The sequence below is a fragment of the Amblyraja radiata genome, chromosome 5, assembly GCF_010909765.2.
Source record: "Amblyraja radiata isolate CabotCenter1 chromosome 5, sAmbRad1.1.pri, whole genome shotgun sequence".
Taxonomy (NCBI): Eukaryota; Metazoa; Chordata; class Chondrichthyes; order Rajiformes; family Rajidae; genus Amblyraja; species Amblyraja radiata.
The window spans coordinates 12,881,157-12,903,835 of NC_045960.1; the positions used below are offsets into that span (position 1 = coordinate 12,881,157).

The 22,679-nt window shown below is 47.2% G+C and overlaps 1 protein-coding gene across 2 annotated transcripts in view; it reads left to right on the plus strand.

Annotated features, from left to right (window-relative positions):
* Nucleotides 1-22,679, plus strand: part of lin9 (lin-9 DREAM MuvB core complex component) — a 67,353-nt gene that overhangs the window by 31,100 nt on the left and 13,574 nt on the right. For both annotated transcript variants that reach the window (XM_033020628.1, XM_033020629.1), the window contains exons 2-9: nt 8,534-8,566; nt 9,992-10,086; nt 11,590-11,697; nt 14,423-14,556; nt 14,653-14,778; nt 17,808-17,965; nt 20,325-20,458; nt 21,621-21,740. In XM_033020628.1, the coding sequence (XP_032876519.1) occupies nt 8,534-8,566; nt 9,992-10,086; nt 11,590-11,697; nt 14,423-14,556; nt 14,653-14,778; nt 17,808-17,965; nt 20,325-20,458; nt 21,621-21,740 (908 nt within the window). The remainder of the gene's footprint in view (nt 1-8,533; nt 8,567-9,991; nt 10,087-11,589; nt 11,698-14,422; nt 14,557-14,652; nt 14,779-17,807; nt 17,966-20,324; nt 20,459-21,620; nt 21,741-22,679) is intronic.

The window sequence follows — 22,679 nt, forward strand, 5'->3', positions numbered from 1 at the left end:
TCACACTTCTGCGCCAGGCAAGCCGGGCCTGCTGTTGGGGTATGGCTGCAGCTTGCCAGCATCTACAGCAGCGGGTGGCTTTACCAAGCACACTCTAACATGGTTGTGTAATCAAGCGTTGCTGGCTGCCTTCAGATGTGCAGAAACCCTTTGTATCTTGATGAAAACACAATGTGCAGGTGGATCCAAGTGAGTCCGGCAGCATCTGTGGAGGGAATAGACAGGTGATGTTTTGGGTCAGGGACCCCTCTTTAGCACAAGGAACTGCGGCTGCTGGAAGAACTCGAGGCACCTGAAACGGCACCTGTCCATTCCCTCCACGGGTGCTGCCCTGACCTGTTGAGTTCCTCCAGCACTTTGCAATTTGTTCAAGATTCCAGCTGCTGCAGTTCCTTGAGTCTCCTCTCTCGGTCGAGCTTTTGCCATGCTCGCTCTCCAACTCTCAATTACAAAAGCTTTTCACTGTACCTCGGTACACGTGACAATTAACTCAACTCAATACAGAATAGTAGGAAAGAACTGCAGATGCTGGTTTAAATCGAAGGTAGACACAAAATGTTGGAGTAACTCGGGCAGAATCTCTGGAGAGAAGGAATGGGGGACATTTCGGGTCGCGACTCCTCTTCAGACTGAATCTGAAGAAGGGTCTCGACCCGAAACGTCACCCATTCCTTCTCTCCAGAGATGCTGCCTGTCCAGCTGAGTTACTCCAGCATTTTGTGTTTACCTTCAATCCAGAAAAGGCTTCCTTGTGGTGTCTCCGTGCCCTTGTACAATGTGAGCCAGGCATCATCACACCATTGTGGTGCCACCCAGTGATTAGGCCACTTACTATTCTAACCCTCGGCAGTCGGGGGTAGGGTCACGTGACTGGGTAATGGCAGGATGGAGTTGTCCTAGTATAAGTATTGAGCCCCGGGTCAGCCTTCCCCCATTCGTGTGTTGTTCTCTTTACTTCAGCAATAAAGATCACTGATTCACCACGCACGGCTTGCTTATTCGCCCGCTATACCAAGCACAATATGATCCAAATGCAGTTGTAATCAAAGCTTTAAGAAATACTTGGTGTGAAATGGTGACCACTGCCTGGCAAGAAGGCATGTCATTTTAACCTGATATCTTTTTTCGAATGCCATTAGCTGGGGAGAACAGCTGTGTCTCATGACGAGGACTATCTCTCAGAATCTCTCAGAACATGAGCGCTAAATTTTTCAGGATGACTATTCACTGACTAGCGTTTCCCAAAAGAAAATCACTTTCCCATAATGTTTTTAGCTTTGTTTTAGTTTAGTTTATTGTCACATGTACTGAGGTACAGTCAAAAGCTTTTGTTGTGTGCTAACCAGTCAGCGGAAAGACAACACATGATTTCCACACGAGCCATCCATGATACATGGTGCAAGGTACATGATAAAGGAAATAACATGAATAACGTTTAGTGCAAGGTAAAAGTCCAGTAAAGTCTGATCAAGGATAGTCCGAAGGTCTCCAATGAGGTAGATAGTAGCTCAGGACTGCTCTCCAGTTGTTGGTAGGATGATTCATTTGCCTGATAACAGCTGGGAAGAAACTGTCCCTGAATCTGGAGGTGTGCGTTTTCACACTTCTCTACCTCGAGCCTGATGGGAGGGGAGAAGAGGGAGTGTGACTGGTTCTTGATTATGCTGGTGGCTCTGCCGAGGCACTGTGTGGATGGAGTCAATGGAAGGGAGGTTAGTTTGTGCAATGGTCTGGCCTGTGTCCACAGTTCTCTGCAATTTCTTGTGGTCTTGGATGGAGTTGTTCCCAAACCATGCTGTGGTGTATTTTGATTAAATGCTCGCTGCGCTTTACCTTTGATACTAGTAAGCGTATTGTCTGAATTCTTGTGGTGAGACCATTCTCTCTAATAATAATCAGTGTCCCCGGTTACTCAACTGGATACTGGTGTCACAGACTCTGAAACCGCACACTGTCTTGTGGTTACAGACGACTTCAGTTACTGTACATTCTGACTGGTGAAAAATGAAAGTCATTTCATACTGGTGCTGTTGTTGTTCGAATGCGAACTACAGAAGGTAGAAGATTGCAACACAGGAACAGGCCCTTCAGCCCACAATGTCCGTGCTGAACATGGTAGAAACATAGAAAATAGGTGCAGGAGCCCTTCGAGCCAGCACCGCCATTCAACATGATCATGGCTGATCATCCAAAATCAGTACCCCGTTCCGGCTTTTTCCCCATATCCGTTGATTACCTTAGCGCTAAGAGCTAAATCTAACTCTCTCTTGAAAAAATGATGCCAGGTCTCCTCTGACTACACCGGACCCATTCCCCGGTCATTCCCTCTTCCCTCCTGTCCCACTGGGCAGGAGATCCAGAAGCTTGAACATGTGCACCACCAGACTCGGGAACAGCTTCCTTCCCTCTATTAATAGGTTTCTGAACGGTCCTCCCATAAGCTAGGTACTGTCCCAGTTGTCCAACCTACATACTGCAGACATTGGACTTTATCCTTGGAACTGCTGTGCTACAATGCTGAAAGTTATAGGTTGCACTCTGCTATATTTCTCTTTGCCGTACCTGTTGTACTTGTACATGACTGGATCGTACTTGTGTGTAGTATGATTTGACTGGATAGCATGCAAACAAGAACTTCTCACTGTCCCGCAGTACAAGTGACAATAATATACCAATATTAGGCTTTGCTTCTTGACCCCTCTGAGATGTCACTTCTTACATTCTCTCTCATGGTCATAACATCATAAACGATTGGAGCAGAATGAGGCCATTCGGCCCATCAAGTCTCCTCCACCATTCAATCATGGTTGATCTATCCCTCCCTCCTAACCCCATTTTCCTGCCTTCTCCCCATAACCTCTGACACCCGTACTAATCACGAATCTATCTATCTCTGACTTAAATATATCCATTGACTTGGCCTCCACAGCCTTCTGTGGCAAAGAATTCCACAGATTCACCACCCTCTGACTAAAGAAATTCCTCCTCATCTCCTTGCTAAAAGAGCGTCCTTTAATTCTGATAGACTCTCCCACTAGTGGAAATATCCTCTCGACATGCACTCTATCCAAGCCTTTCACTATTCTGTACGTTTCAATGAGGTCCCCCCTCATTCATCTAAACTCCAGTGAGTACAGGCCCAGTGCCGTCAAACGCTCATCATATATGTTAACCTCATTCCTGGGATTATTCTTGTAAACCTCCTCTGGACCCTCTCCAGAGCCAGCACATCCTTCCTCAGATATGGGGTCCAAAATTGCTCTCAATATTCCAAATGCAGCCTGACCAGCACCTTGTAGAGCCTCAACATTACATCCTTCATGAGTAATCTGTTAGTGTAAACCATGCATATTTCAGGGATACAGGGCCTTTTGTTGCCCATGTGCATAACTGTAATACATTTTCCTCTTGGATGGTCCAGTTAAATTCCATTGCTGGTTGCCGTTGAGTTAATTAGGATCTCTGGGTTTTCTGGCAGCAGAGTAGTTACGAAGGAACTATTTAGTTCAGCACTGGAATTTTCTGTAGGGGAGAAAGGAAGCAGATGTGTGTAGTTCAGACATTCACCAAATTCTTCTGTGCCCACAAAGGGAATTCCAAAATAGTCAGCGAGGACCTTGGTAAATTGAAGAGTGCAGCTCTTCCCAGTAATGGAACGGTGGCTGGGACGGCGTTCTGAGGGGGTGACCTGAGTCCGGGGTTCAGCCGCGGGCCAGCGGCTGCGTGTGCTGGACTGGAGGGCGGCAGCTTCGACCACCCCCGGGCCGCGGTGTTTGAACCGGCCCGTTTGCGGGGTTCGGTGAGCCGCGGGACTGTTGTGCCATCGCCCGGTGGGGAATCGCCTCAGCGCAGAGGGAGAAGAGGAGGGAAGAGACTGCAGCCCTAAGATTTTTGCCTCCACCACAGTGAGGAGGTGCTTGGAGGATACACTGTGGTGGTGTTAATTTGTGTTTATTGTTGTTTATTATTGTATGATTGTATGTATGACTGCAGGCACGAAATTTCGTTCAGACCGTAAGGTCTGAATGACAATAAAGGTATTCAATTCAATTCAATTCAATTCAATTCAATTCAAATTCAATTCAATGTGAGGTTCCCAGAGAAAAGTGTGAGCCAGAAGCTGAACTGAGGCAGCACAGTGACGCAGCTGGTAGAGCCGCTGCCTCACCGTACCCGAGAACCTGGGTTAAATCCTGACCTCGGGTGCTGTCAGTGTGTGTGGAGTTTGCACGTTCTCCCTGTGACCACGTGGATTTCCTCCCGGTGTTCCAGTTTCCTCACACGTATCAAGGCCGTGTGGGGTTGTAGGTTAATTAGCCTCTGTAAATTTCCCCTAGTGTGTAGGAGGTGGATGAGAAAGTGGGACACACACACAGAACTAGTGTGAACGGATGATCGATGGTCGGTGTGGGCCGAAGGACCTGTTTGCATGCTGTATCTTTCAATCAATCTTTTGGACATGTACATGGATATGGAGGGATAGGGATTATGGCAGGCAAATAAGAGTGGTCTTCGCATTATGTACAGCACAGACATTGTGGGCTGAATGGCCTGTTCCTGTGCTGTACTGTTTAACGGTCTATCAAATTATAATGCCAAGCTGAACCTTACAGCCTCCAGCTGCGTAGCCTTGGTTCCAGGTTTAATTCATGGTCTTTCACATTGCATGATTTAAAAAAAAAAGTTTATTTAATTTAATTATTTAATTGCTTCAGTTCCTATCCATGACCTTGCTCCTTCCTATTTCTGAAACTACCTCTGGTTATACGACCCTCCAAGATCTCTGTGCTCCTCTGATCTCTGATTTCAATGGCTGCACATCCGATGGCTTGTGCTTCAAGCTGACTGTGACCAAACCTCTGGCATCACCTCAAAGTGTCTCCAAACTACCTCTAACCTTGGTTTTTATCATTTCTGCTCAGAGCTCGGCCTGTCAAAATGTCAGTTCTGATGAGGACACCTGTGCCACTTTCCTGGGCCTTGCTACTGAAATAAGTGTTTTTATCTCTTCAGGGATCGCATCGGGTTCAGTGAAGCAATGTGAAAATGGTGCCAAAATCCTGGCAACTCTTGCATATGGACTCAGTGGGCTGTTTCCATGCATTCAGTAGATAATTGGGGATTGGCCTTGTTTATAGCAACAATGAATATTCAAAAAATGAATGTACCTTGGTACACGTGATAATAAATGAACCTTTAAACCACTGAATCCAGAGCGATGCAAGTTTCCATCCAAGCCCATTGTAAGTGCTTCACACTGGCTTCAGAGCTGTGCGCAGGCTGAGAGAGATGCTGGCATTGTCCATGTAGTCTCTGAGCTCGGCAGTCTCTAAGACTCGACTACACATGGAATGTGTGGGCCTTGAGAGAATCCAGGCATACTGATAACAGCTTCTTCCCCTCCGTTATCTGGCTTCTAAACAGTCCTTCCATCAGCTGGTGTACGGTCCGATTCACCTCTACCCCATTGCGGACATTGGACTTTGTCTGTGGAACTGGTGCGCTACAATGCTGGGAAATATATATTCTGCACTCTGTATCTTCCCCTTTGCTCTACCTATGAGTTGAGTTTGACTTTGTATCTATCCATAGTCTTATCTGAGGATTGGATAACATGCAAAACATAGCTCTTCACTGTACTTTTGCTTAGTTGTAATTATATCTGACTGGATAGCGAGCAAAACAAAGCTTTTCACTATACCTCACGATAATAGTAAACCTAAACCATTAGAAAGAATTTTTGCAAATGAATTAATTTAATCTTGTGTGGGAAAGAGCTGCAGATGCTGGTTTAGACCGAAGATAGACACAAAGTGCTGGAGTAACTAAGCGGGTCAGGCAGCATTCCTGGAGAGAAGGAATGGGTGACGTTTTGGGTCGGAAGAACAAGGAAGGCTGAGAGAGACTGTAGCGTGGGATGGTGCAGTGAGTGGAGGAAGTACAGAAGCAGACCAGAGACAGGCGAGCACCAAGTGTGCACAATCCTGTAGGGCTGAAGGTGCAAACTAGTTTCCTTGCTGGCAGAGACTGGAATGAACTCTCTAGAAAGCATGGATAGGAAAGGAATGCATCATGTGCAAGGCAAGGCAAGGCAAGGCAACTTTATTTATATAGCACATTTCATACACGAGGCAGACTCAAAGTGCTTCACATACAAACATGTCATACAATAAATGAAATAATAAAATGAAATAAAATAGAAGAACTAAAAGAAAAGAAAAACAAAATTAAAAATGCATTATAAAAAGTGCAAAAGTTAAAAGTGCAATGTAGTTAAGATTTAGCTGAAAGCTAAAGTAAACATAAAAGTTTTCAGTCTTGTTTTAAAAGTGGTCAAAGTTGAGGCAAGTCCTTAAATCTTCAGGAAGTTTATTCCAGCTATTTGTTGCATAGTAACTAAATCCTGCTTTCCCATGTTTTGTATTTACTCTGGGAATCACTAGCAGATTGGTTTCAGAAGATCTTAGCGGTCTAGAAGGCTTATATAGTGGAAGCATGTCAGTGATATACTTTGGCCCTAAACCATGTAGTGATTTATAGGTGAGCAGCAGGATTTTAAAATCAATTCTCTGACATACAGGGAGCCAATGTAAGGATTTAAGAATTGGTGTAATATGCTCAAATTTTTTGGTTTTTGTTAGAACTCTAGCAACAGCGTTCTGAACAAGCTGTAGCTGCCTGACAGTTTTTTTTGGAAGACCTGCAAGGAGACCGTTGCAATAATCTAGCCTACTATTAATAGTAACTAGTAACTAGTAACTACTATTAATGTGCAGGCAGAGGAGATTAACTTGGCATTAAACAAATTGGAATCCACATAGATATTGCCCTTGTGTGGGAATGAACTGCAGATGCTGGTTTAAACTGAAGATACACTCAAAAAGCTGGAGTAGCTCTGTGGGTCAGACAGCATTTCTGGAGAAAAGGAATGTGTGATGTTTCAGTTCAAAAGCCTTGTGGTCTGGTAGCCACACTTCTGCATCTCACTAAATTCTGTGTTGTTGGGTGACGCAGCTGGTAGAGCCGCTGCCTCACAACGCTAGAGACCCACGTTCGATCCTGTGTTGTTTGTGCGAAGTTTGCACGTTCTCCCTGTGACAGCATGGGTTACCTCTGGGTCCTCCGGTTTCCTCCCACATCCCAAAGACGTGTGGGTTTGTAGGTAGACAAAAATGCTGGAGAAACTCAGCGGGTGCAGCAGCATCTATGGAGCGAAGGAAATAGGCAACATTTTGGGCCGAAACCCTTCTTCAGACTTCAGTGGGTTTGTAGGTTCCTTGACCTCTGTCGTAGCCTCTGTAATTGTCCCTCGTGTGTGGGGAGTGGATGTGAAAGTGGGATAACATAAAACCAGTGTGAATGGGTGATCAAAGATCGACACAAAAGGCTGGAATAAGTCAGCAAGTCGGGCATCATCTCTGGAGAGAAAAGGGATAGGCGACTTTTTGGGTCGCGACCCTTCTTCAGACTGAGAGTCAGGGGAAAGGGAAACGAGAGATATAGACGGTGATGTGAAGAGATAGAGAACAAATGAATGAAAGATATGCAAAAAAGTAACAATGCTAAAGGAAACAGGCCATTGTTTGCTAGGGAGAATGAGGACTCAGTGGGCCGAAGGGCCTGTATTCCTGCTGTATTTTTGAATCAATCAAAACAAATATTTCTTTGCAGTTTTCTTTATGCTGATGAGGCATTAATGGTGATAAGTACATACATAGATACATAGAAAATAGGTGCAGGAGTAGGCCATTCGGCCCTTTGAGCCTGCACTGCCATTCAATATGATCATGGCTGATCATCCAACTCAGTATCCCGTACCTGCCTTCTCTCCATACCCCCTGATCCCTTTAGTCACAAAGGCCACATCTAACTCCCTCTTAAATATAGCCAATGAACTGGCCTCAACTACCCTCTGTGGCAGAGAGTTCCAGAGATTCACCACTCTCTGTGTGAAAAAGTTTCTTCTCATCTCGGTCCTAAAGGATTTCCCCCTTTTCCTTAAGCTGTGACCCCTTGTCCTGGACTTCCCCAACATCGGGAACAATCTTCCTGCATCTAGCCTGTCCAACCCCATAAGAATTTTGTACGTTTCTATAAGATCCCCTCTCAATCTCCTAAATTCTAGCGAGTATTCCAGAGAGTGGTGAATCTCTGGAACTCCCTGCCACAGAGGGTAGTCGAGGCCAGTTCATTGGCTATATTTAAGAGGGGGTTAGATGTGGCCCTTGTGGCTAAGGGGATCAGAGGGTATGGAGAGAAGGCAGGTACGGGATACTGAGTTGGATGATCAGCCATGATCATATTGAATGGCGGTGCAGGCTCGAAGGGCCGAATGGCCTACTCCTGCACCTAATTTCTATGTTTCTATGTATAAGCCAAGTCTATCCAGTCTTTCTTCATACATGAGTTGTTGCTACAATTTTTCAATAAAATGGACTTTGAATTCCTTTAGTGACTTTAAAATATTTTTGATTGTTTGATAAAGCATCAGTCCATACTCTGTAAACTAACCAACTTTGTTTTTCACTTACAGGTTCGTCAGCAAAGGCTCTTGTGAGTTTGAAAGGTAAGGCATGTTCCTTTTTCCAACGGTAAAATATCCTTTGTCTCCACGATGCCTCCCATTTTAAGCATCAAACGCTGTGTAGTGGAGCTGTGTGCAGGGTAAAGCTCCCTCTGCTCAGTGTGACTCTTCCCCCTCATTACCAAAGACTGGCTTCCCCAGTGCCACACTCAAACCGATCTTTCCGTGCTGTTGAATTAAAAGATGCTGCTGGATTCATAACTGGACAGGGCTTACCAGCAATCATTTCACGTTGGAGCCTTTCGGGCTTGGCATGGAAAATGAATCGTAGAGAATGAATGCAGATGCTTGGATCTTGAACTAAACACATAGTGCAGGAGGACAGGCCGCTGATCTGAAGAAGTGTCCCAGCCTGAAACGTTGTCTGTCCATTCACTCCACAGATGTTGCCAGACCTGCTGAGTTCCTTCAGCACTTTGTGTTTAGAGTCCGACACTCACAGTATAAAATACACCCGTTAGCCCAACCCAGTCAGTCCATGCTGGTCCCTTTTGCCCACGTTTGATCCACCCCCCCTGAACCTTGAGGGACCCAAGGAACTGCAGGTGCTGGGGCCTTGTGTACAAGACAAAGTGCTGGAGTAACTCCGGGTCAGGAAGCATCTCTCGAGTCCTGTCAACATCTTTGCATGCTGTGGATTGGAGCAAAACTAGCCTGGTATTTGACCAAATCCATCTTTACATTTGAGATACAGCGTGGAAACACACTTATAGTCCATGTCAACCAGGCATCACCCCATTCACTGGTACTATCCTACACACGAGGAACAATTTAAAATTTACAGAAGCCAATTAACTTAAAAACCTGTACGTTTTAGTTTTGGAGATACAGCGCAGAAACAGGCCCTTCGGCCCACCGGGTCCATGCCGACCACCAATCCCCGCACATTACATATTTTTTCATATTACCAAAGCCAATTAACCTACAAACCTGTACGTCTTTGCAGTGTGGGATGAAACCGAAGATCTCTGAGAAAGCCCACGCAGGTCATGGGGAGAACGTACAAACTCCGTACAGACAGAACCCGTAGTCGGGATCAAACCCGGGTCTCCGGCGCTGCATTCGCTGTAAGGCAGCCATTCTACCGCTGCGCCACCGTGCCGCCACAATCTCTGGGTGTGTCCTCTGAACTTTAGCACGTGGACTTTCTAATCTATGCCATACTCTGCCAACATGCCAGCTGAGCCTGTTAAAAGTGTCTGAATAATTGTCAACCGCCTGTATTTTGTCTGGTACCCGTGTGGGAGTGGATGAACACACAAAGATAGTTTCTATGTGTATGAAGGAACTGCAGGTGCAGGAATTCCTTCTCTCCAGAGATGCTGCCTGTCCCGCCGAGTTCCTCCAGCATTTTGTGTCTTTTCAAAGATAGTTTCAGTCCTGACTGACATTTTCTTACCTCAACAGAGGGTAGCTTGTCCAGCACATGGAATGAGAAGTGCATTGCATTATCCAAGACTCCTCCATGGAAAGGAAGGAACTCCTGCTCGGCTGTTGAGACTGTAAGATACTCTATTTTACTTTCCTTTTTCTTGCATCCTGTAACGTGTAACGATCCATCTTCATTTTGTCAGGCATTGCCCTAAAGACATCTCATTTATTGTAAGGCTGATCGAGATGCAGTGAAAAACTTTGTTTTGAATGGTTTCCAGATAAAAACATCCATACGCGATAACAAGCAAAAGAATCGTGGACCTTTCTTCCCCCCCTCCACCACCACCCCCCCCCCCCTTCGGGCTTCTGAACGGTCCTTCCATAATCCGGGCTGTGGTTCCGATCTTTCAACCAACCTCATTGTAGACATTGGACATTTTCTGTAATTCAGTAACACTACAATCCTGTGCAAATGATATCCTGCACGCTGGTATTTTTCTCTATGACGCTACCTGAGGTGCCGTGACTCGATTGTATTTATGTATATCAACATTTGATTTGAATAACCTGCAAAGCTAAGCTTTTCACTGTACCTCGGTATACGCAATAATAATAAACCTAAATTTGTTTGGCTTGATTGTACCGTTTTGAATGCAAATTGGAAGATACAGAGTGCAGATCTCAGCATTGTAGCGCACCAGTTCCTTGGACAGCGCATCAGCTGGGATGTATCTTACACTTCACTTGGGGGGGACTGCACAAATCTATCAGGTCAGAGGTCTGCTTGTGCAAGTGCATGTAACAGAAAATGTAATTGAGCAAATGTGGCAGAGAACGGTGTGTGTTGTACCTGCAACATGAGTGGTTTATGGACTAATGTTACAGTGGGGGTCTTGCTGTAAAGGCAGTCTGATCTCACAATCGCTCTGTACCAGGTGGGTCGCAAGCTGTCGAGCTGCTTTAAATAACTGCGGAGCAGAGAGACTTTGTCTTCGAATCAGTTTGTAAACAGATGAATGGGGTTGTGAGCAATGGTGCAGTGGCAGCAGGATATACCTTGATGTAAGAGTGTCAGAGTGTGTCATTATCGTGTACAAGGGACAGAACGATGAAATTCTTGCTTGCTGCAACTTTACAAGTTTAATGCAATATCACACACGTAACGTATGCACGCGCACACACACGCACACACACGTACGCATATATATGTAAACACACTAACGTACGTTTACATGTAGATATCGTTGTGCATGTATACACACACACGCACACACACAAACACACACACACACACACACACACACACACACACACACACACACACACACACACACACACACAAATATAATAAATAGATAATTGTAATGAGGTAGCTAGACCATGATAGCGCAGAACTGAAGTACATGGTGTAATCCAAAGCAAAGTCCATTGAAGATCGTTGGTGAGGTTGGGTGGTGGTCAGTGTTGTGAAGTGTGTGAGCAAGCGCCTGATGGTTGCCGGGAAGAAGCTATTCTGGAAACTGGAGGTCACAGTTCTCGAGCTCCTTCTTCCCAATGCTTGGCCAGTGCGTAGCCAGGGTGTGGGTCTTTGACAGATCCCTTCAATGGTGTAAAATGTTCAATCCATCCAGCCAACAAGAAGCACGAAGAGGAGTCGACTCTTCAATGAGGAGGACGAGAGGCATCTGCAGAGCACTAAGTCTCCCAAGAGGAGCCAGCGAGTTGCCATGCATCCTCAGGTAGGATCTCCTCCGCTTTAAATCCACCTCTATTTTGCGATGGAGCCGCGAGGAACAGGGCGGCCACGGTGGCGCAGCGGTAGAGTTGCTGCCTTACAGCGAATGCAGCGCCGGAGACCCAGGTTCAATCCTGTCTATGGGAGCTGTCTGTACGGAGTTTGTACGTTCTCCCCATTACCTGCGTGGGTTTTCTCCGAGATCTTCGGTTTCCTCCCACACTCCAAAGACATACAGGTATGTAGGTTAATTGGCTTGGTGCATGTGTAAATTGTCCCTAGTGTGTAGGATAGTGTAAATGTGCGAGGATCGATGGTCGGTGTGGACTTAGTGGGCCGAAGGGCCTGTTTCCACACTATCTCTAAAACGAAACTGAAACTATAGCAGATGGTATTTTGAGCAAATACACAAAGTGCTGGAGGAACTCGGCGGGTCATTCCAAGATGGAATGGTCAGATGATGTTTCAGATCTGGACCCCCCCCCTTCAGTCTAATGGAGTAGGGGGGGAGAAATCTGGCAAAGGGACAAAGTCCGGCAAATGATAGAGGGTGCATCATACACCGTCTATCAGCTGTCTATGTGGTTGAATCATTTTCCCTGTGACTGTGTGGGGTTTCCTCCGTGTGCTCCAGTTTCCTCCCACATCCCAAAGTCGTGTGGGTTTGTAGATTAATTGGCCTCTATATTTTTTTTTAAATGACCCTTGTGCGTAAGGGAGTAAATGAGAATGGTCTAACATAGAACTCACAATCAAATAAGATCAAATAGAACAAGTTGTCCTATAACTTTAGGCTGTGCACGCCATATGCAAGAAGAAGAAGAAGAAGAAGAAGAAGAACATAGAACTAGTGTGGACGGGTGATCTAGAGTCAGAGTGGCCTTGGTGGATTGAAGGGTCTGTTTCCATGCTGTACCTTTCAATCAATCAATCAAGGGTCTCAACCAGAAACTTTTTCTCTTTTTTTTTGCTCTATGATGGACTTGTATTTCAGAATGGGCTATGCAATTCACAGGCTTACAAGCTGCTTGCAGCTTGAGTTGGTTTGAAAGCAACACAATTGCTTTTTCTTTCCATGGCTGCCAATGCATTGCTCATCAGCCTGAACAAGCTATCTGAACAAACTTGTCAATCCTCCTGCCTCTCCTTCCCTTTTTCACATTATTTTCTACACTGCTTTGGGGCGGCATGGTGACGCAGCAGTAAAGCTGCTGCCTTGCAGCGCCAGAGACCCGGGTTTGATCTTGACTACGGGTGCTGTCTGCACAAAGTTTGTATGTTTTCCCTGGGTTTTCCCCTGGTGCCTCCCACCAAAGTCGTACAGGTTTGTAGGCTAATTGGCTTCAGTAAAGATGGTAAATTGTCCCTAGTGTGTCAGATAGTGTCGTGTACGGGGACCGCTGGTCGGTGTGGACTTGATGGGCCGAAGGGCCTGTATCTATGCTGCATCACTAAACAAAACCTCTCTTGCACAATTGTGCCTGTCAACATGCTGATGAAGCACACAAAATGAGTCTGTGTAAGGTGGAGGGTGTTGTGTATTAACTGCATACAGATCCTTGGGCAGGGCAGACTTTTGAGTTCTGCCTGTACTTATCAGGAGACGGGGCCCTGTAAAATTCCCGATAGAAACCTTGATCTCCTCTTCCCCATCCCGTGAACAGCTCTTTCCAAGACACAGTACATCACCCTACGAAAGCTTCTGGGAGGTGCATTAACGTCATCCCCAGCACCATCGGCTGAAGGCATTTGGTTAGGCATTGCCAACCATGAAGGATGCTACACCAAGGAACTTGGTAACTAAACCACAACTGGGCACTGGTTCGCTCTGCCAGCAGACATTTAAGAGTGATGTTAGAAAGTTCTGTACATGCCGTGACTATCATTGATTCGATACACAGCACAAATTACGCCCTTCAGCTCATCGAGTCCATGGCGATCGTTGATCACCCGTTCGTTCACACTAGTTCTGTTATACCGCTTAAACATCCGCTCCCTACCCCCTCGGGGCATTTTACCGAGGTCAATTAACTGAAAAGTCTGCATGTCTTGGTACAAACCAAAGAACCTGGAAGGAACTCACACGGTCATGGTGAGACTGTGCAATCTCAAGGCCGTCACTGTTGCGCAGCAGTAGAGTTGCTGCCTTACAGCGAATGCAGCGCCGGAGACCCAGGTTCAATCCTGACTACGGGAGCTGTCTGTACGGAGTTTGTACGTTCTCCCCATTACCTGCGTGGGTTTTCTCTGAGATCTTCGGTTTCCTCCCACACTCCAAGGACGTGCAGGTTTGTAGGTTAATTGTCTTGGTAAATGTAAAAATTGTCCCAAGTGGGTGTAGGATAGTGTCAATGGGCGGGGATCGCTGGTCGGCACGGACCTGGTGGGCCGAAGGACCTGTTTCCGCGCTGTATCTCTAAACTAAACTAAACTGAACACAGAGAGAACCCGAGATCAGGATCAAACCCACATCTCTCGCGGGGTGAGGTGGCAGCTCTACCAGCAGGGCTGCTGTGTTGCCCTGAGAGGCAAGAGGCATGGATCCCAAAAGACTTGGCTCATTTTTCCCAAAAGACTGAATCTAGTTAGGCACAAAACCTGTTCCTGTTTGCTGTTTACACTGAAGATGCACCTCACTCACTGGGCGACATAGTCATCTCAAATTGGAGAGTGCAATGTTCTGAATGATATACTCTGGCCGTTTTCAATTAGCTATAATGTCTCGACAGAAATTCCCGGCCGTCTTGGCGACACCTGACAAGAAGGCCGCCCAGAAGATCGGCTTGCGGCTCCGGAACCTGCTGAAGCTGCCCAAGGCCCACAAGTGGTGCATCTACGAGTGGTTTTACTCGAACATTGACAAGTAGGCCATTTTTGACTCTCTCTCACGGTCGGTCTGCAAGCTCTGGGCTCCTTGCCTTTGGTGCGTGTGTAAATCCACGTCTGTCCCATTTCCTAGGCCGCTTTTCGAGGGGGATAATGATTTCTGTGTGTGCCTGAAGGAGTCCTTCCCAAATCTAAAAACCAGGAAGCTGACCAGAGTGGAGTGGGGAAAGATCAGGAGGCTGATGGGGAAACCCAGACGGTAAGTGCTGGGGGAGGGAGGGAGGCAGGCCGGCCGGCAGAGGCGTGAATGCAGTGTTTACCACCGTTGGGAAGGATGAAATTGCCCCTCGTGGTCGGGCAGTCGTCAGGAGTCAGGGAAAGCAGCTGGAATATAGTACGTGCCCACAGGGCACTGACTAACCACACCCCTTGGCATGGTCGACTTGCTCTCACTGTGGCACAGTGCCAGGTTGTTACCTGTCCAAGCCACCCAACTGACGGGCAAGGAACATTCAAAGGGCCGGGATGATCAAAACACGGAGATACTAGGAAATGCAGATGCTGGTTATACCAAAAAAGACACACAGTGCTGGAACAACTCAACGGGTCAGGCAGCATTTCTGGAGAACATGGAAAGGCGACATCAGCAGACCCGAAATGTCGCCTGTCCATGTTCTACATTGATTCCACCTGACCAGCTGATTACTGCAGCGTATGGTGTCTTTTTGTATCTAAAAGTGGCGCAGCGGAAGGTTTGCTGCCTCACAGCGCCAGAGACCCAGGTTTCATCCTGGCTACGGGTGCTGTCTGTACAGAGTCTGTACAATCTCACTGTGACCGCGTGGGTTTTCTCCGGGTGCTCCGGTTTCCTCCCACATCCCTAAGACGTCGTACAGATTTGTAGGTTAATTGGCTTCTGTATAAATTGTCCCAATGTGTGTAGGATAGAACAAGTGCATGTGTCGGCTCGTCGGTGCAGACTCGGGGCCAAAGGCCCTGTTTCCACCCTGTATTTGTAAACAGAACTTAACATGGATCTGGCTTGCTGTGGTTGTGCACAACGTCATTGGAAAAATACTCCTCAGAGGGGCAGGTGCAGCAGAGCTGGGGCCAGGAGCAGGGAAGCCTGTGACGGATGGTTACTGGGAAGAAGCTGTTCTTGAACCCGGAGGTCACGGTTCTCAGTCCTCTGTCCCACCCTCCTGATGGTGTGTGGGGGGGGGGCTTTGCTTCTTACCTAGATCCATTGATTTGACCGCATTCGGGTCTGTGTGCTCCTGCTGTGACACCTCCATTGGAAGCAGAAAGGTGGTCACTTCTGGAGCTTTGCTAGAACAACGCAAAAGCACTCTGAGATAGACACAAAATACTGGAGTAGCTCCGCAGGTCAAGCAGCATCTCTAGAGAAAAGGAATAGGTGACGTTTCGGCTCGAGATTCTCCTTCGGTCAGAAGAAGGGTCTCGACCCGAAATGTCACCTATTCCTTTTCTCCACAGATGTCGCCTGTCCCGCTGAGTTACTCCAGCTTTTTGTGTCTATCTTCAGTGTAAACCAGCATCTGCAGTCCCCTCCCCATGCAAAAGCACTTGGTCTGCCCACCCTCCTGTAATCCACCTGAACCCACCATGGGACAGCATCAGCCCAAGACCCTTCCGTCCCGTCCCAACAATCATCTAGCAGCCCCTCCATGCCATTCTGAATGAGAGCTGCTATCTTGATTTGGAGTCATAGAGTGATACAGTGTGGAAACAGGCCCTTCGGCCCAACTCGGCCACACCAGCCAACATGTCCCAGCTACACTAGTCCCACCTGCCCGCGTTTGGTCCATATCCCTCCAAACCTGTCCTATCAATGTACTTGTCTAACTGTTTCTTAAGTGTTGGGATAGTCCCATCCTCAACTACCTCCTCTGGCAGCTTGTTCCATACACCCGCCGTCCTTTGTGTGAAAAGGTTACCCCTCAGATTCCTTTTAAATGTTTTCCCTTCACATTAAACCTATGTCCTCTGGTCCTCAATTCGCCTACTCTAGGCAAGAGACTGTGCATCTACCCGATCTATTCCTCTCGTGATTTATCTGCACTTGTGGAGACACAGTGGTATAAACATAGAAAATAAGTGCAGGAATAGTCCATTCGGCCCTTTGAGCAAGCATCGCCATTCAATATGATCATCCAAAATCAGTACCCCATTCCTACTTTCTTCACATATCCCTTGATTCCTTTACCCCGAAGAGCTAAATATAACACTCTTGAAAACATCCAGCGAATTGGCCTCCACTGCCTTCTGTGGCAGAGAATTCCACAGATTCACAACTCTCTGGGTGAAAATGTTTTTCCTCATCTCAGTCCTAAATGGCCTTCCTCTTATTATAAATCTGGACTCCCCCAACATGAGGAACATTTTTCCTGCATCTAGCCTGTCCAATCCTTAAGGGTAGGGGCTCACACAGTGGCGCAGCTGGTAAGAGCTGCTGCCACACAGTGCCAGAGACCCGAGTTCAATCCTGACCTCCGATGCTGTGTCTGTGTGTCTGTCGGTGTGTCTGTCTGTGTGTGTGTGTGTGTGTGTGGAGTTTGCACGTTCTACCCGTGACCGCGTGGGTTTCCTCCGGGTGCTCCGGATTCCTCCCACATCCCAAAGACGTGCAGGCTTGTCGAGTCAATTGGCCTCTGCAAACCGCCACTCGTGTGTAGGGAGTGGATGAGTAAGTGGGATAAAATAGAACTGGTGTGAGCGGGTGATCGATGGTTGGCATGGACCCGGTGGACCGAATGGTCTGTTTCCATGCTGTATCTTTCAATCAAGAAAAATGAGTGAAAAGCTGGGAGGGATCAACGATGCAAAAGATATTACATACAAATAAATGAAGGAGATGGAAAGAGGATGTGAAATAGATTAAAGTGGACGCTTTTGTTTATATCTCTGAGCAGATTCACTGGGCACTATGTGGCTGAATAGTAGCCTGGATGACAGACCTGTGGGACAAACTGCAGATGTTAATAAAAGAAGGACACAATGTGCAGGAGTAACGCATCTGGTCAGGAAGCATCTCTGGAGGCCATGGATAGTTTCGGGTCGGGACCCGTCTTAAATCTATTCATGCCCGCAGAGATACTGCCTGACCCGCTGAGTTACTCTGGCACTGTGGGAATGAAAGTCACCCTGAGGTCCCCCACTAGGCTACACCCTGTAATGAGACTGGTGCGTGTGATACCCGAGCGACTGGTGCCATTGAGCTGGAGGCCCACCGCCTGCATAGTGGTAACACTCTCTCCTGTGCCGCAGCTGTTCGGCAGCTTTCTTTGCGGAGGAGCGGTCTGCCTTGCAACACAAGCGACAGAAGATCAGAGTCCTGCAGCAGAGGAAAGTGACGGAGCTGTCCCAGTACAAAGACCTCCCAGACGAAATCCCGTTACCACTAGTTATAGGGACAAAAGTTACTGGTAAGTCAATTCCAAGAGACTAGTGCTCCATGTGCAAAATTAGTTCATCAGAGCCTTATGCTCCTGAACGGTCCTTCCATAAGCTATGCTACTGTCATATTCACCTCTACCCCATTGCGGACATTGGACTTTGTCTGTGGAACTGGTGCGCTACAATGCTGAGAACTATATTCTGCACTCTGTATCTCCCCCTTTGCGCTACCTGTTGTACTTGAGTTTGACTTGATTTTATTTATGTATAATATTTCTGATCTGAGTGGATAGCAACCAAAACAAAGCTTTTCACTGTATCTCAGTCCACATGACAATAAACCTAATCCAGAAACTATGGTTCTGGTCCACTTACAGGGAGGATATGGAGAGGGTACAGAAGAGGTCTTCCAGAATACTACTTGGATTAGAGGGGATTAACTGGGAGAGGTTGGACAAACTAGGATCGTTGGAGGCTGAGGAGAGACCTATAGAAGTGTTATACATCATTAGAGCCATCGATAGGGGAGACGGTCATAATCTTTCCATAATGTCATTAGGAATAGGAGTAGGATTAGGCCATTCTGCCCATCAAGTCTACTCTGCCATTCAATCTTGGCTGATCTATCTCTCCCTCCTAACCCTGTTCTCCTGCCTTCTCCCTATAACCTCTGACACCCGTTCTAATCAAGAATCTATCACCGCCTTAAAAATATCCACTGACTTGGCCTCCACAGCCTTCTGTGGCAACGAATTCCACAGATTCACCACCCTCTGACTAAAGAGGATAATATAAAATTCTAGAAGGCATAACTTTAAGGTGAGAGGTGCAACGTTTAAAGAAGATATCCTCAATAAAGTCTTTCTCCTCAAACAATGCTAGATCTAATGTGGCCTGTTACCAGACTGCTTCCTTAATGTGCTGAACATTTTAGGAATTCCTCCTCTCCACAGTTGCAATCCATTTGCTTGCCCAGTCCATGTCACGTGAAAGTCCTTCATGGTTAAGGAGAGATTTATGACGGATGTCGGGGCCAACTTTTTTTTCACTGAGGGTGGTCAGTATCTGGAATGAGCTGCCAGAGGAAGCTGCAGAGGCGGATACAATGACAACTAGTAAAGGACATTTGGACAGATATGTGAACAGTAAAGGGCCTGTCCCACCAGCGTGCGACTCCATGCGGCAAGCGCGACCTAACGTCGCTTGAGCCGTACGGCTTCGCGGGGGCTGGTCCCACTTCGATCGCCGGAGCCGTATGGAGTTGTGCGGAGCGGGGCTCCGAAAAACTGACCGGGTTCAAAAATTCCACGCGGCAACGGCCTGCCGGCCCGTACGTCCGTCGGACTTCACTCGAACTTCACGTCATTCACTCGACCTCCGTGCGTATGGCGTCGAGGCGGCTGCGGGCTTTAGGTCGCGCTTGCCGCATGGAGTCGCATGCTCGTGGGACAGGCCCTTTAGGGTTTAGATGGACAAATGCAGACAAATAGGACTAGCCCAGAATGCCAGGTTGGTGTGCATGGACAAAGTGGTTCAATGGTCTGTATAAGAAGGAACTGCAGATGTTGGTTGACACCGAAGGCAGACACAAAATGCTGGAGTAACAGGTGCTGTGACGAGGATGATTGATGAGGGTAAGGCAGCTGATGTTGTCCACATGGACTCGGCTGGTCTGGAACATGGAATCCATGCTCTGACTTTGTCCCACACCCCAAAGATGTGCAAGTTTGTAGGCTACTTGGCTGCTGTAAATTGTAAACAGTCCCTAGTGTGCAGGATAGTGCTAGTGTAATATCCAAATAGATCAGTAATCCATATATCCAAATAGATACGTAAATACAACCAAGTCAAATTCGTACAATAGGTAGAGCAAAGGGGAAGATACAGAGTGCAGAATATAGTTCTCAGCATTGTAGCGCACTAGTTCCAGTGATAAAGTCCAATGTCCACAATGGGGTAGAGGTGAATCGGACAGTACCCTAGCTTATGGAAGGGCCGTTCAGAAGCCTGATAACAGAGGGGAAGAAGCTGTTCCTGAGTCTGGCGGTGCGCGCTTTCAAGCTTCTGTACCTTCTGCCGGACGGGAGCGGGGAGAAGGAGGAATGACCGGGGGTGGGACAAGTCTTTGATTGTGTTGGCTGCTTTCCCGAGGCAGCGTGAAGTGTAGATGGAGTCGATGGTGGGGAGTCTGGTCTGTGTGTGACGGACTGGGCTACATCCACAACTCTCTGCAGTTTCTTGCATTTATGAGCGGAGTTGTTCCCAAACCAAGCTGTGATGTAACCTGATGGTATGTTTTCTGTAGCAAGTATCAGGTTGTTGAGACAAAAGTAATATATTTGGTGGCTTATCCTCATTCAAGTTGTGATCAGTTTCTCTTTCTTCCAGCACGACTTCGAGGTGATCACGACGGCTTGTTTACGGGACAAATAGACGCAGTCGACACTATTAACGCAACCTACAGAGTCACGTTTGACCGGACGGGGCTTGGAACGCACACTGTGCCCGACTATGAAGTTCTTGTAAGTAGATAATGCCAGAGTATGTTTTAGTGTGTGAGAGGTGTGTATCAAAGTCTTGGAGCTAGGATCTAAAGGAATAAAAGTACAACAAATAAAATAAAATGCAAAAACTCTGTAGTGCAGCGGTAGAGTTGCTGCCTTACAGTGCCAGGGACCCGGGTTCAATCCTGACTATGGGTCCTGTCTGTACGGAGTTTGTATGTGCTCCCCCTTGATCTGCGTGGGCTCTCTCCGATATCTTCAGTTTCCTCCCACACTCCAAAGACGTACAGGTTTGTAGGATAATTGGCTTCGTGTAAATGCAAAGTGTGTGTGTAAGTGTGTGTAGGGTCGTGTTAGTGTGCGGGGATCGCAACAAAAGCTTTTCACTGTACCTGTATATGTGACACTGAACTGAACTGAACCTGGAGGTCACGGTTTCCGTCCTCATGTATCTCTTTCCGATGTTAGTAGTGCGGTGAGTGTGGGCCAGGGTGGTGTGGGGGCCTTTGTTGATATGAAATGGTCTTTTGAGGCAGCGCCTCCTGTAGATAACCTTGGATGGGTGGGAGTTCAGTACCCGTGATGGAGTGAGCAATCCCCACCACTCTGTGTAGTTCCTGGGTCTATGTTAGGATGTGGGCTTGTTTGCACAGTGTCGAAGCCAGCAAACTACTTTAGAGAAGTTCAAGTTCAGGTGAGTTTATTGTCATGTGTCCCCGATAGGACAATGACATTCTTGCTTTGCTTCAGCACACAGAACATAGTAGGCATTGACTACAACACATGTATAAATAAACTGATAAAGTGCAAATAGCAGATAATGGGTTATTAATGTTCAGAGTTTTGTCCGAGCCAGGTTTAATAGCCTGATGGCTGTGGGGAAGTAGCTATTCCTGAACCTGGTCGTTGCAGTCTTCAGGCTCCTGTACCTTCTACCTGAAGATAGCAGGGAGATGAGTGTGTGGCCAGGATGGTGTGGGTCTTTGATGATACTGCCAGCCTTTTTGAGGCAGCGACTGCAATAAATCCCCTCGATGGAAGGAAGGTCAGAGCCGATGATGGATTGGGCAGTGAACACTGCGAACCACCTCTTACACGACTCTGGCTGTAAACTGTGATTGCATTTTGTAAAGGAAGCTGAGATGAAGATCCTAATTGTTAAATCTCTCTCCTTTTTCAGAGCAACGAGACGCACGAAACCATGCCCATCACCGCCTTTGCACAGAAGCAGCGACCGTCCAGATACTACCTGACGCCACCCCGGCTGCCTTACACTACCAGCGGGCAATCGCCCATCACGGTACGTTGCTGCCTTCACCTCACTGCAATCACTGATTGATTGAAAGATCTTCCTGTACCTTTGGGCAGGAACTGACGGCGCTGGCAGGGATTGTACTGAGCTGAGGGGGGAGTTCAGTGGCAGCAACGGAAACGGTTGTTGCCGTGAGCAAGTTCATGTCATCGGAGCAGAATTAGGCCAATCGGCCCATCAAATCTACTCCGCCATTCAATTATGGCTGATCGATCTTTCCCTCTCACCCCATTCTCCTGCCTACTACCCATACTAATCAAGTATCTGTTCATTTCCGCTTTAAAAATATCTATTGACTTGGCCTCCACAGCCATTTGTGGCAAAGAATTCCACAGATTCACCACCCTCTGACTAACGAAATTCCTCCTCATCTCCTTTCTAAAGGACCTTTTATTGTGAGGTCATGGCCTCTGGATGTTGGGACCTATCCTTCTCTTTCTAGGAGATTCTCAGACCATCCAAGATGTTGGTAACCCCAGTGGAACGATCACACATTGCCTCTTACGACTAAGTCTTTAAACCCCTCCCAAGCCTACGGGTTTGGAAATAATTGCCAGCACGTCTGTCTTGAAAAATCCACCTTATTCAAGATGAGTCATTGAATCATTGAGAATTACAGAAAGGAAACAGGCCCTTCGGCCCACCAAGTCCACACCCAACATCGATTACCTTTTCACACTAATTCTATGTTATCCCACTTTCTCATCCATTGCCAGCACACTAGGGGCGGTCTACAGAGGACCAATATCCACGCAAACCCGCACGTCTTTGAGATGTGGCAGGAAACCGGAGCACCCGGAGGAAACCCTCGCAATCACAGGGAGAATGTGTAGGAAAGAGCTGCAGATGCTGGTTTATACCGAAAATAGATGTAAAATGCTGGAGTAACTCAGCGGGTCAGGCAGCATCTCTGGAGAAAAGGACTAG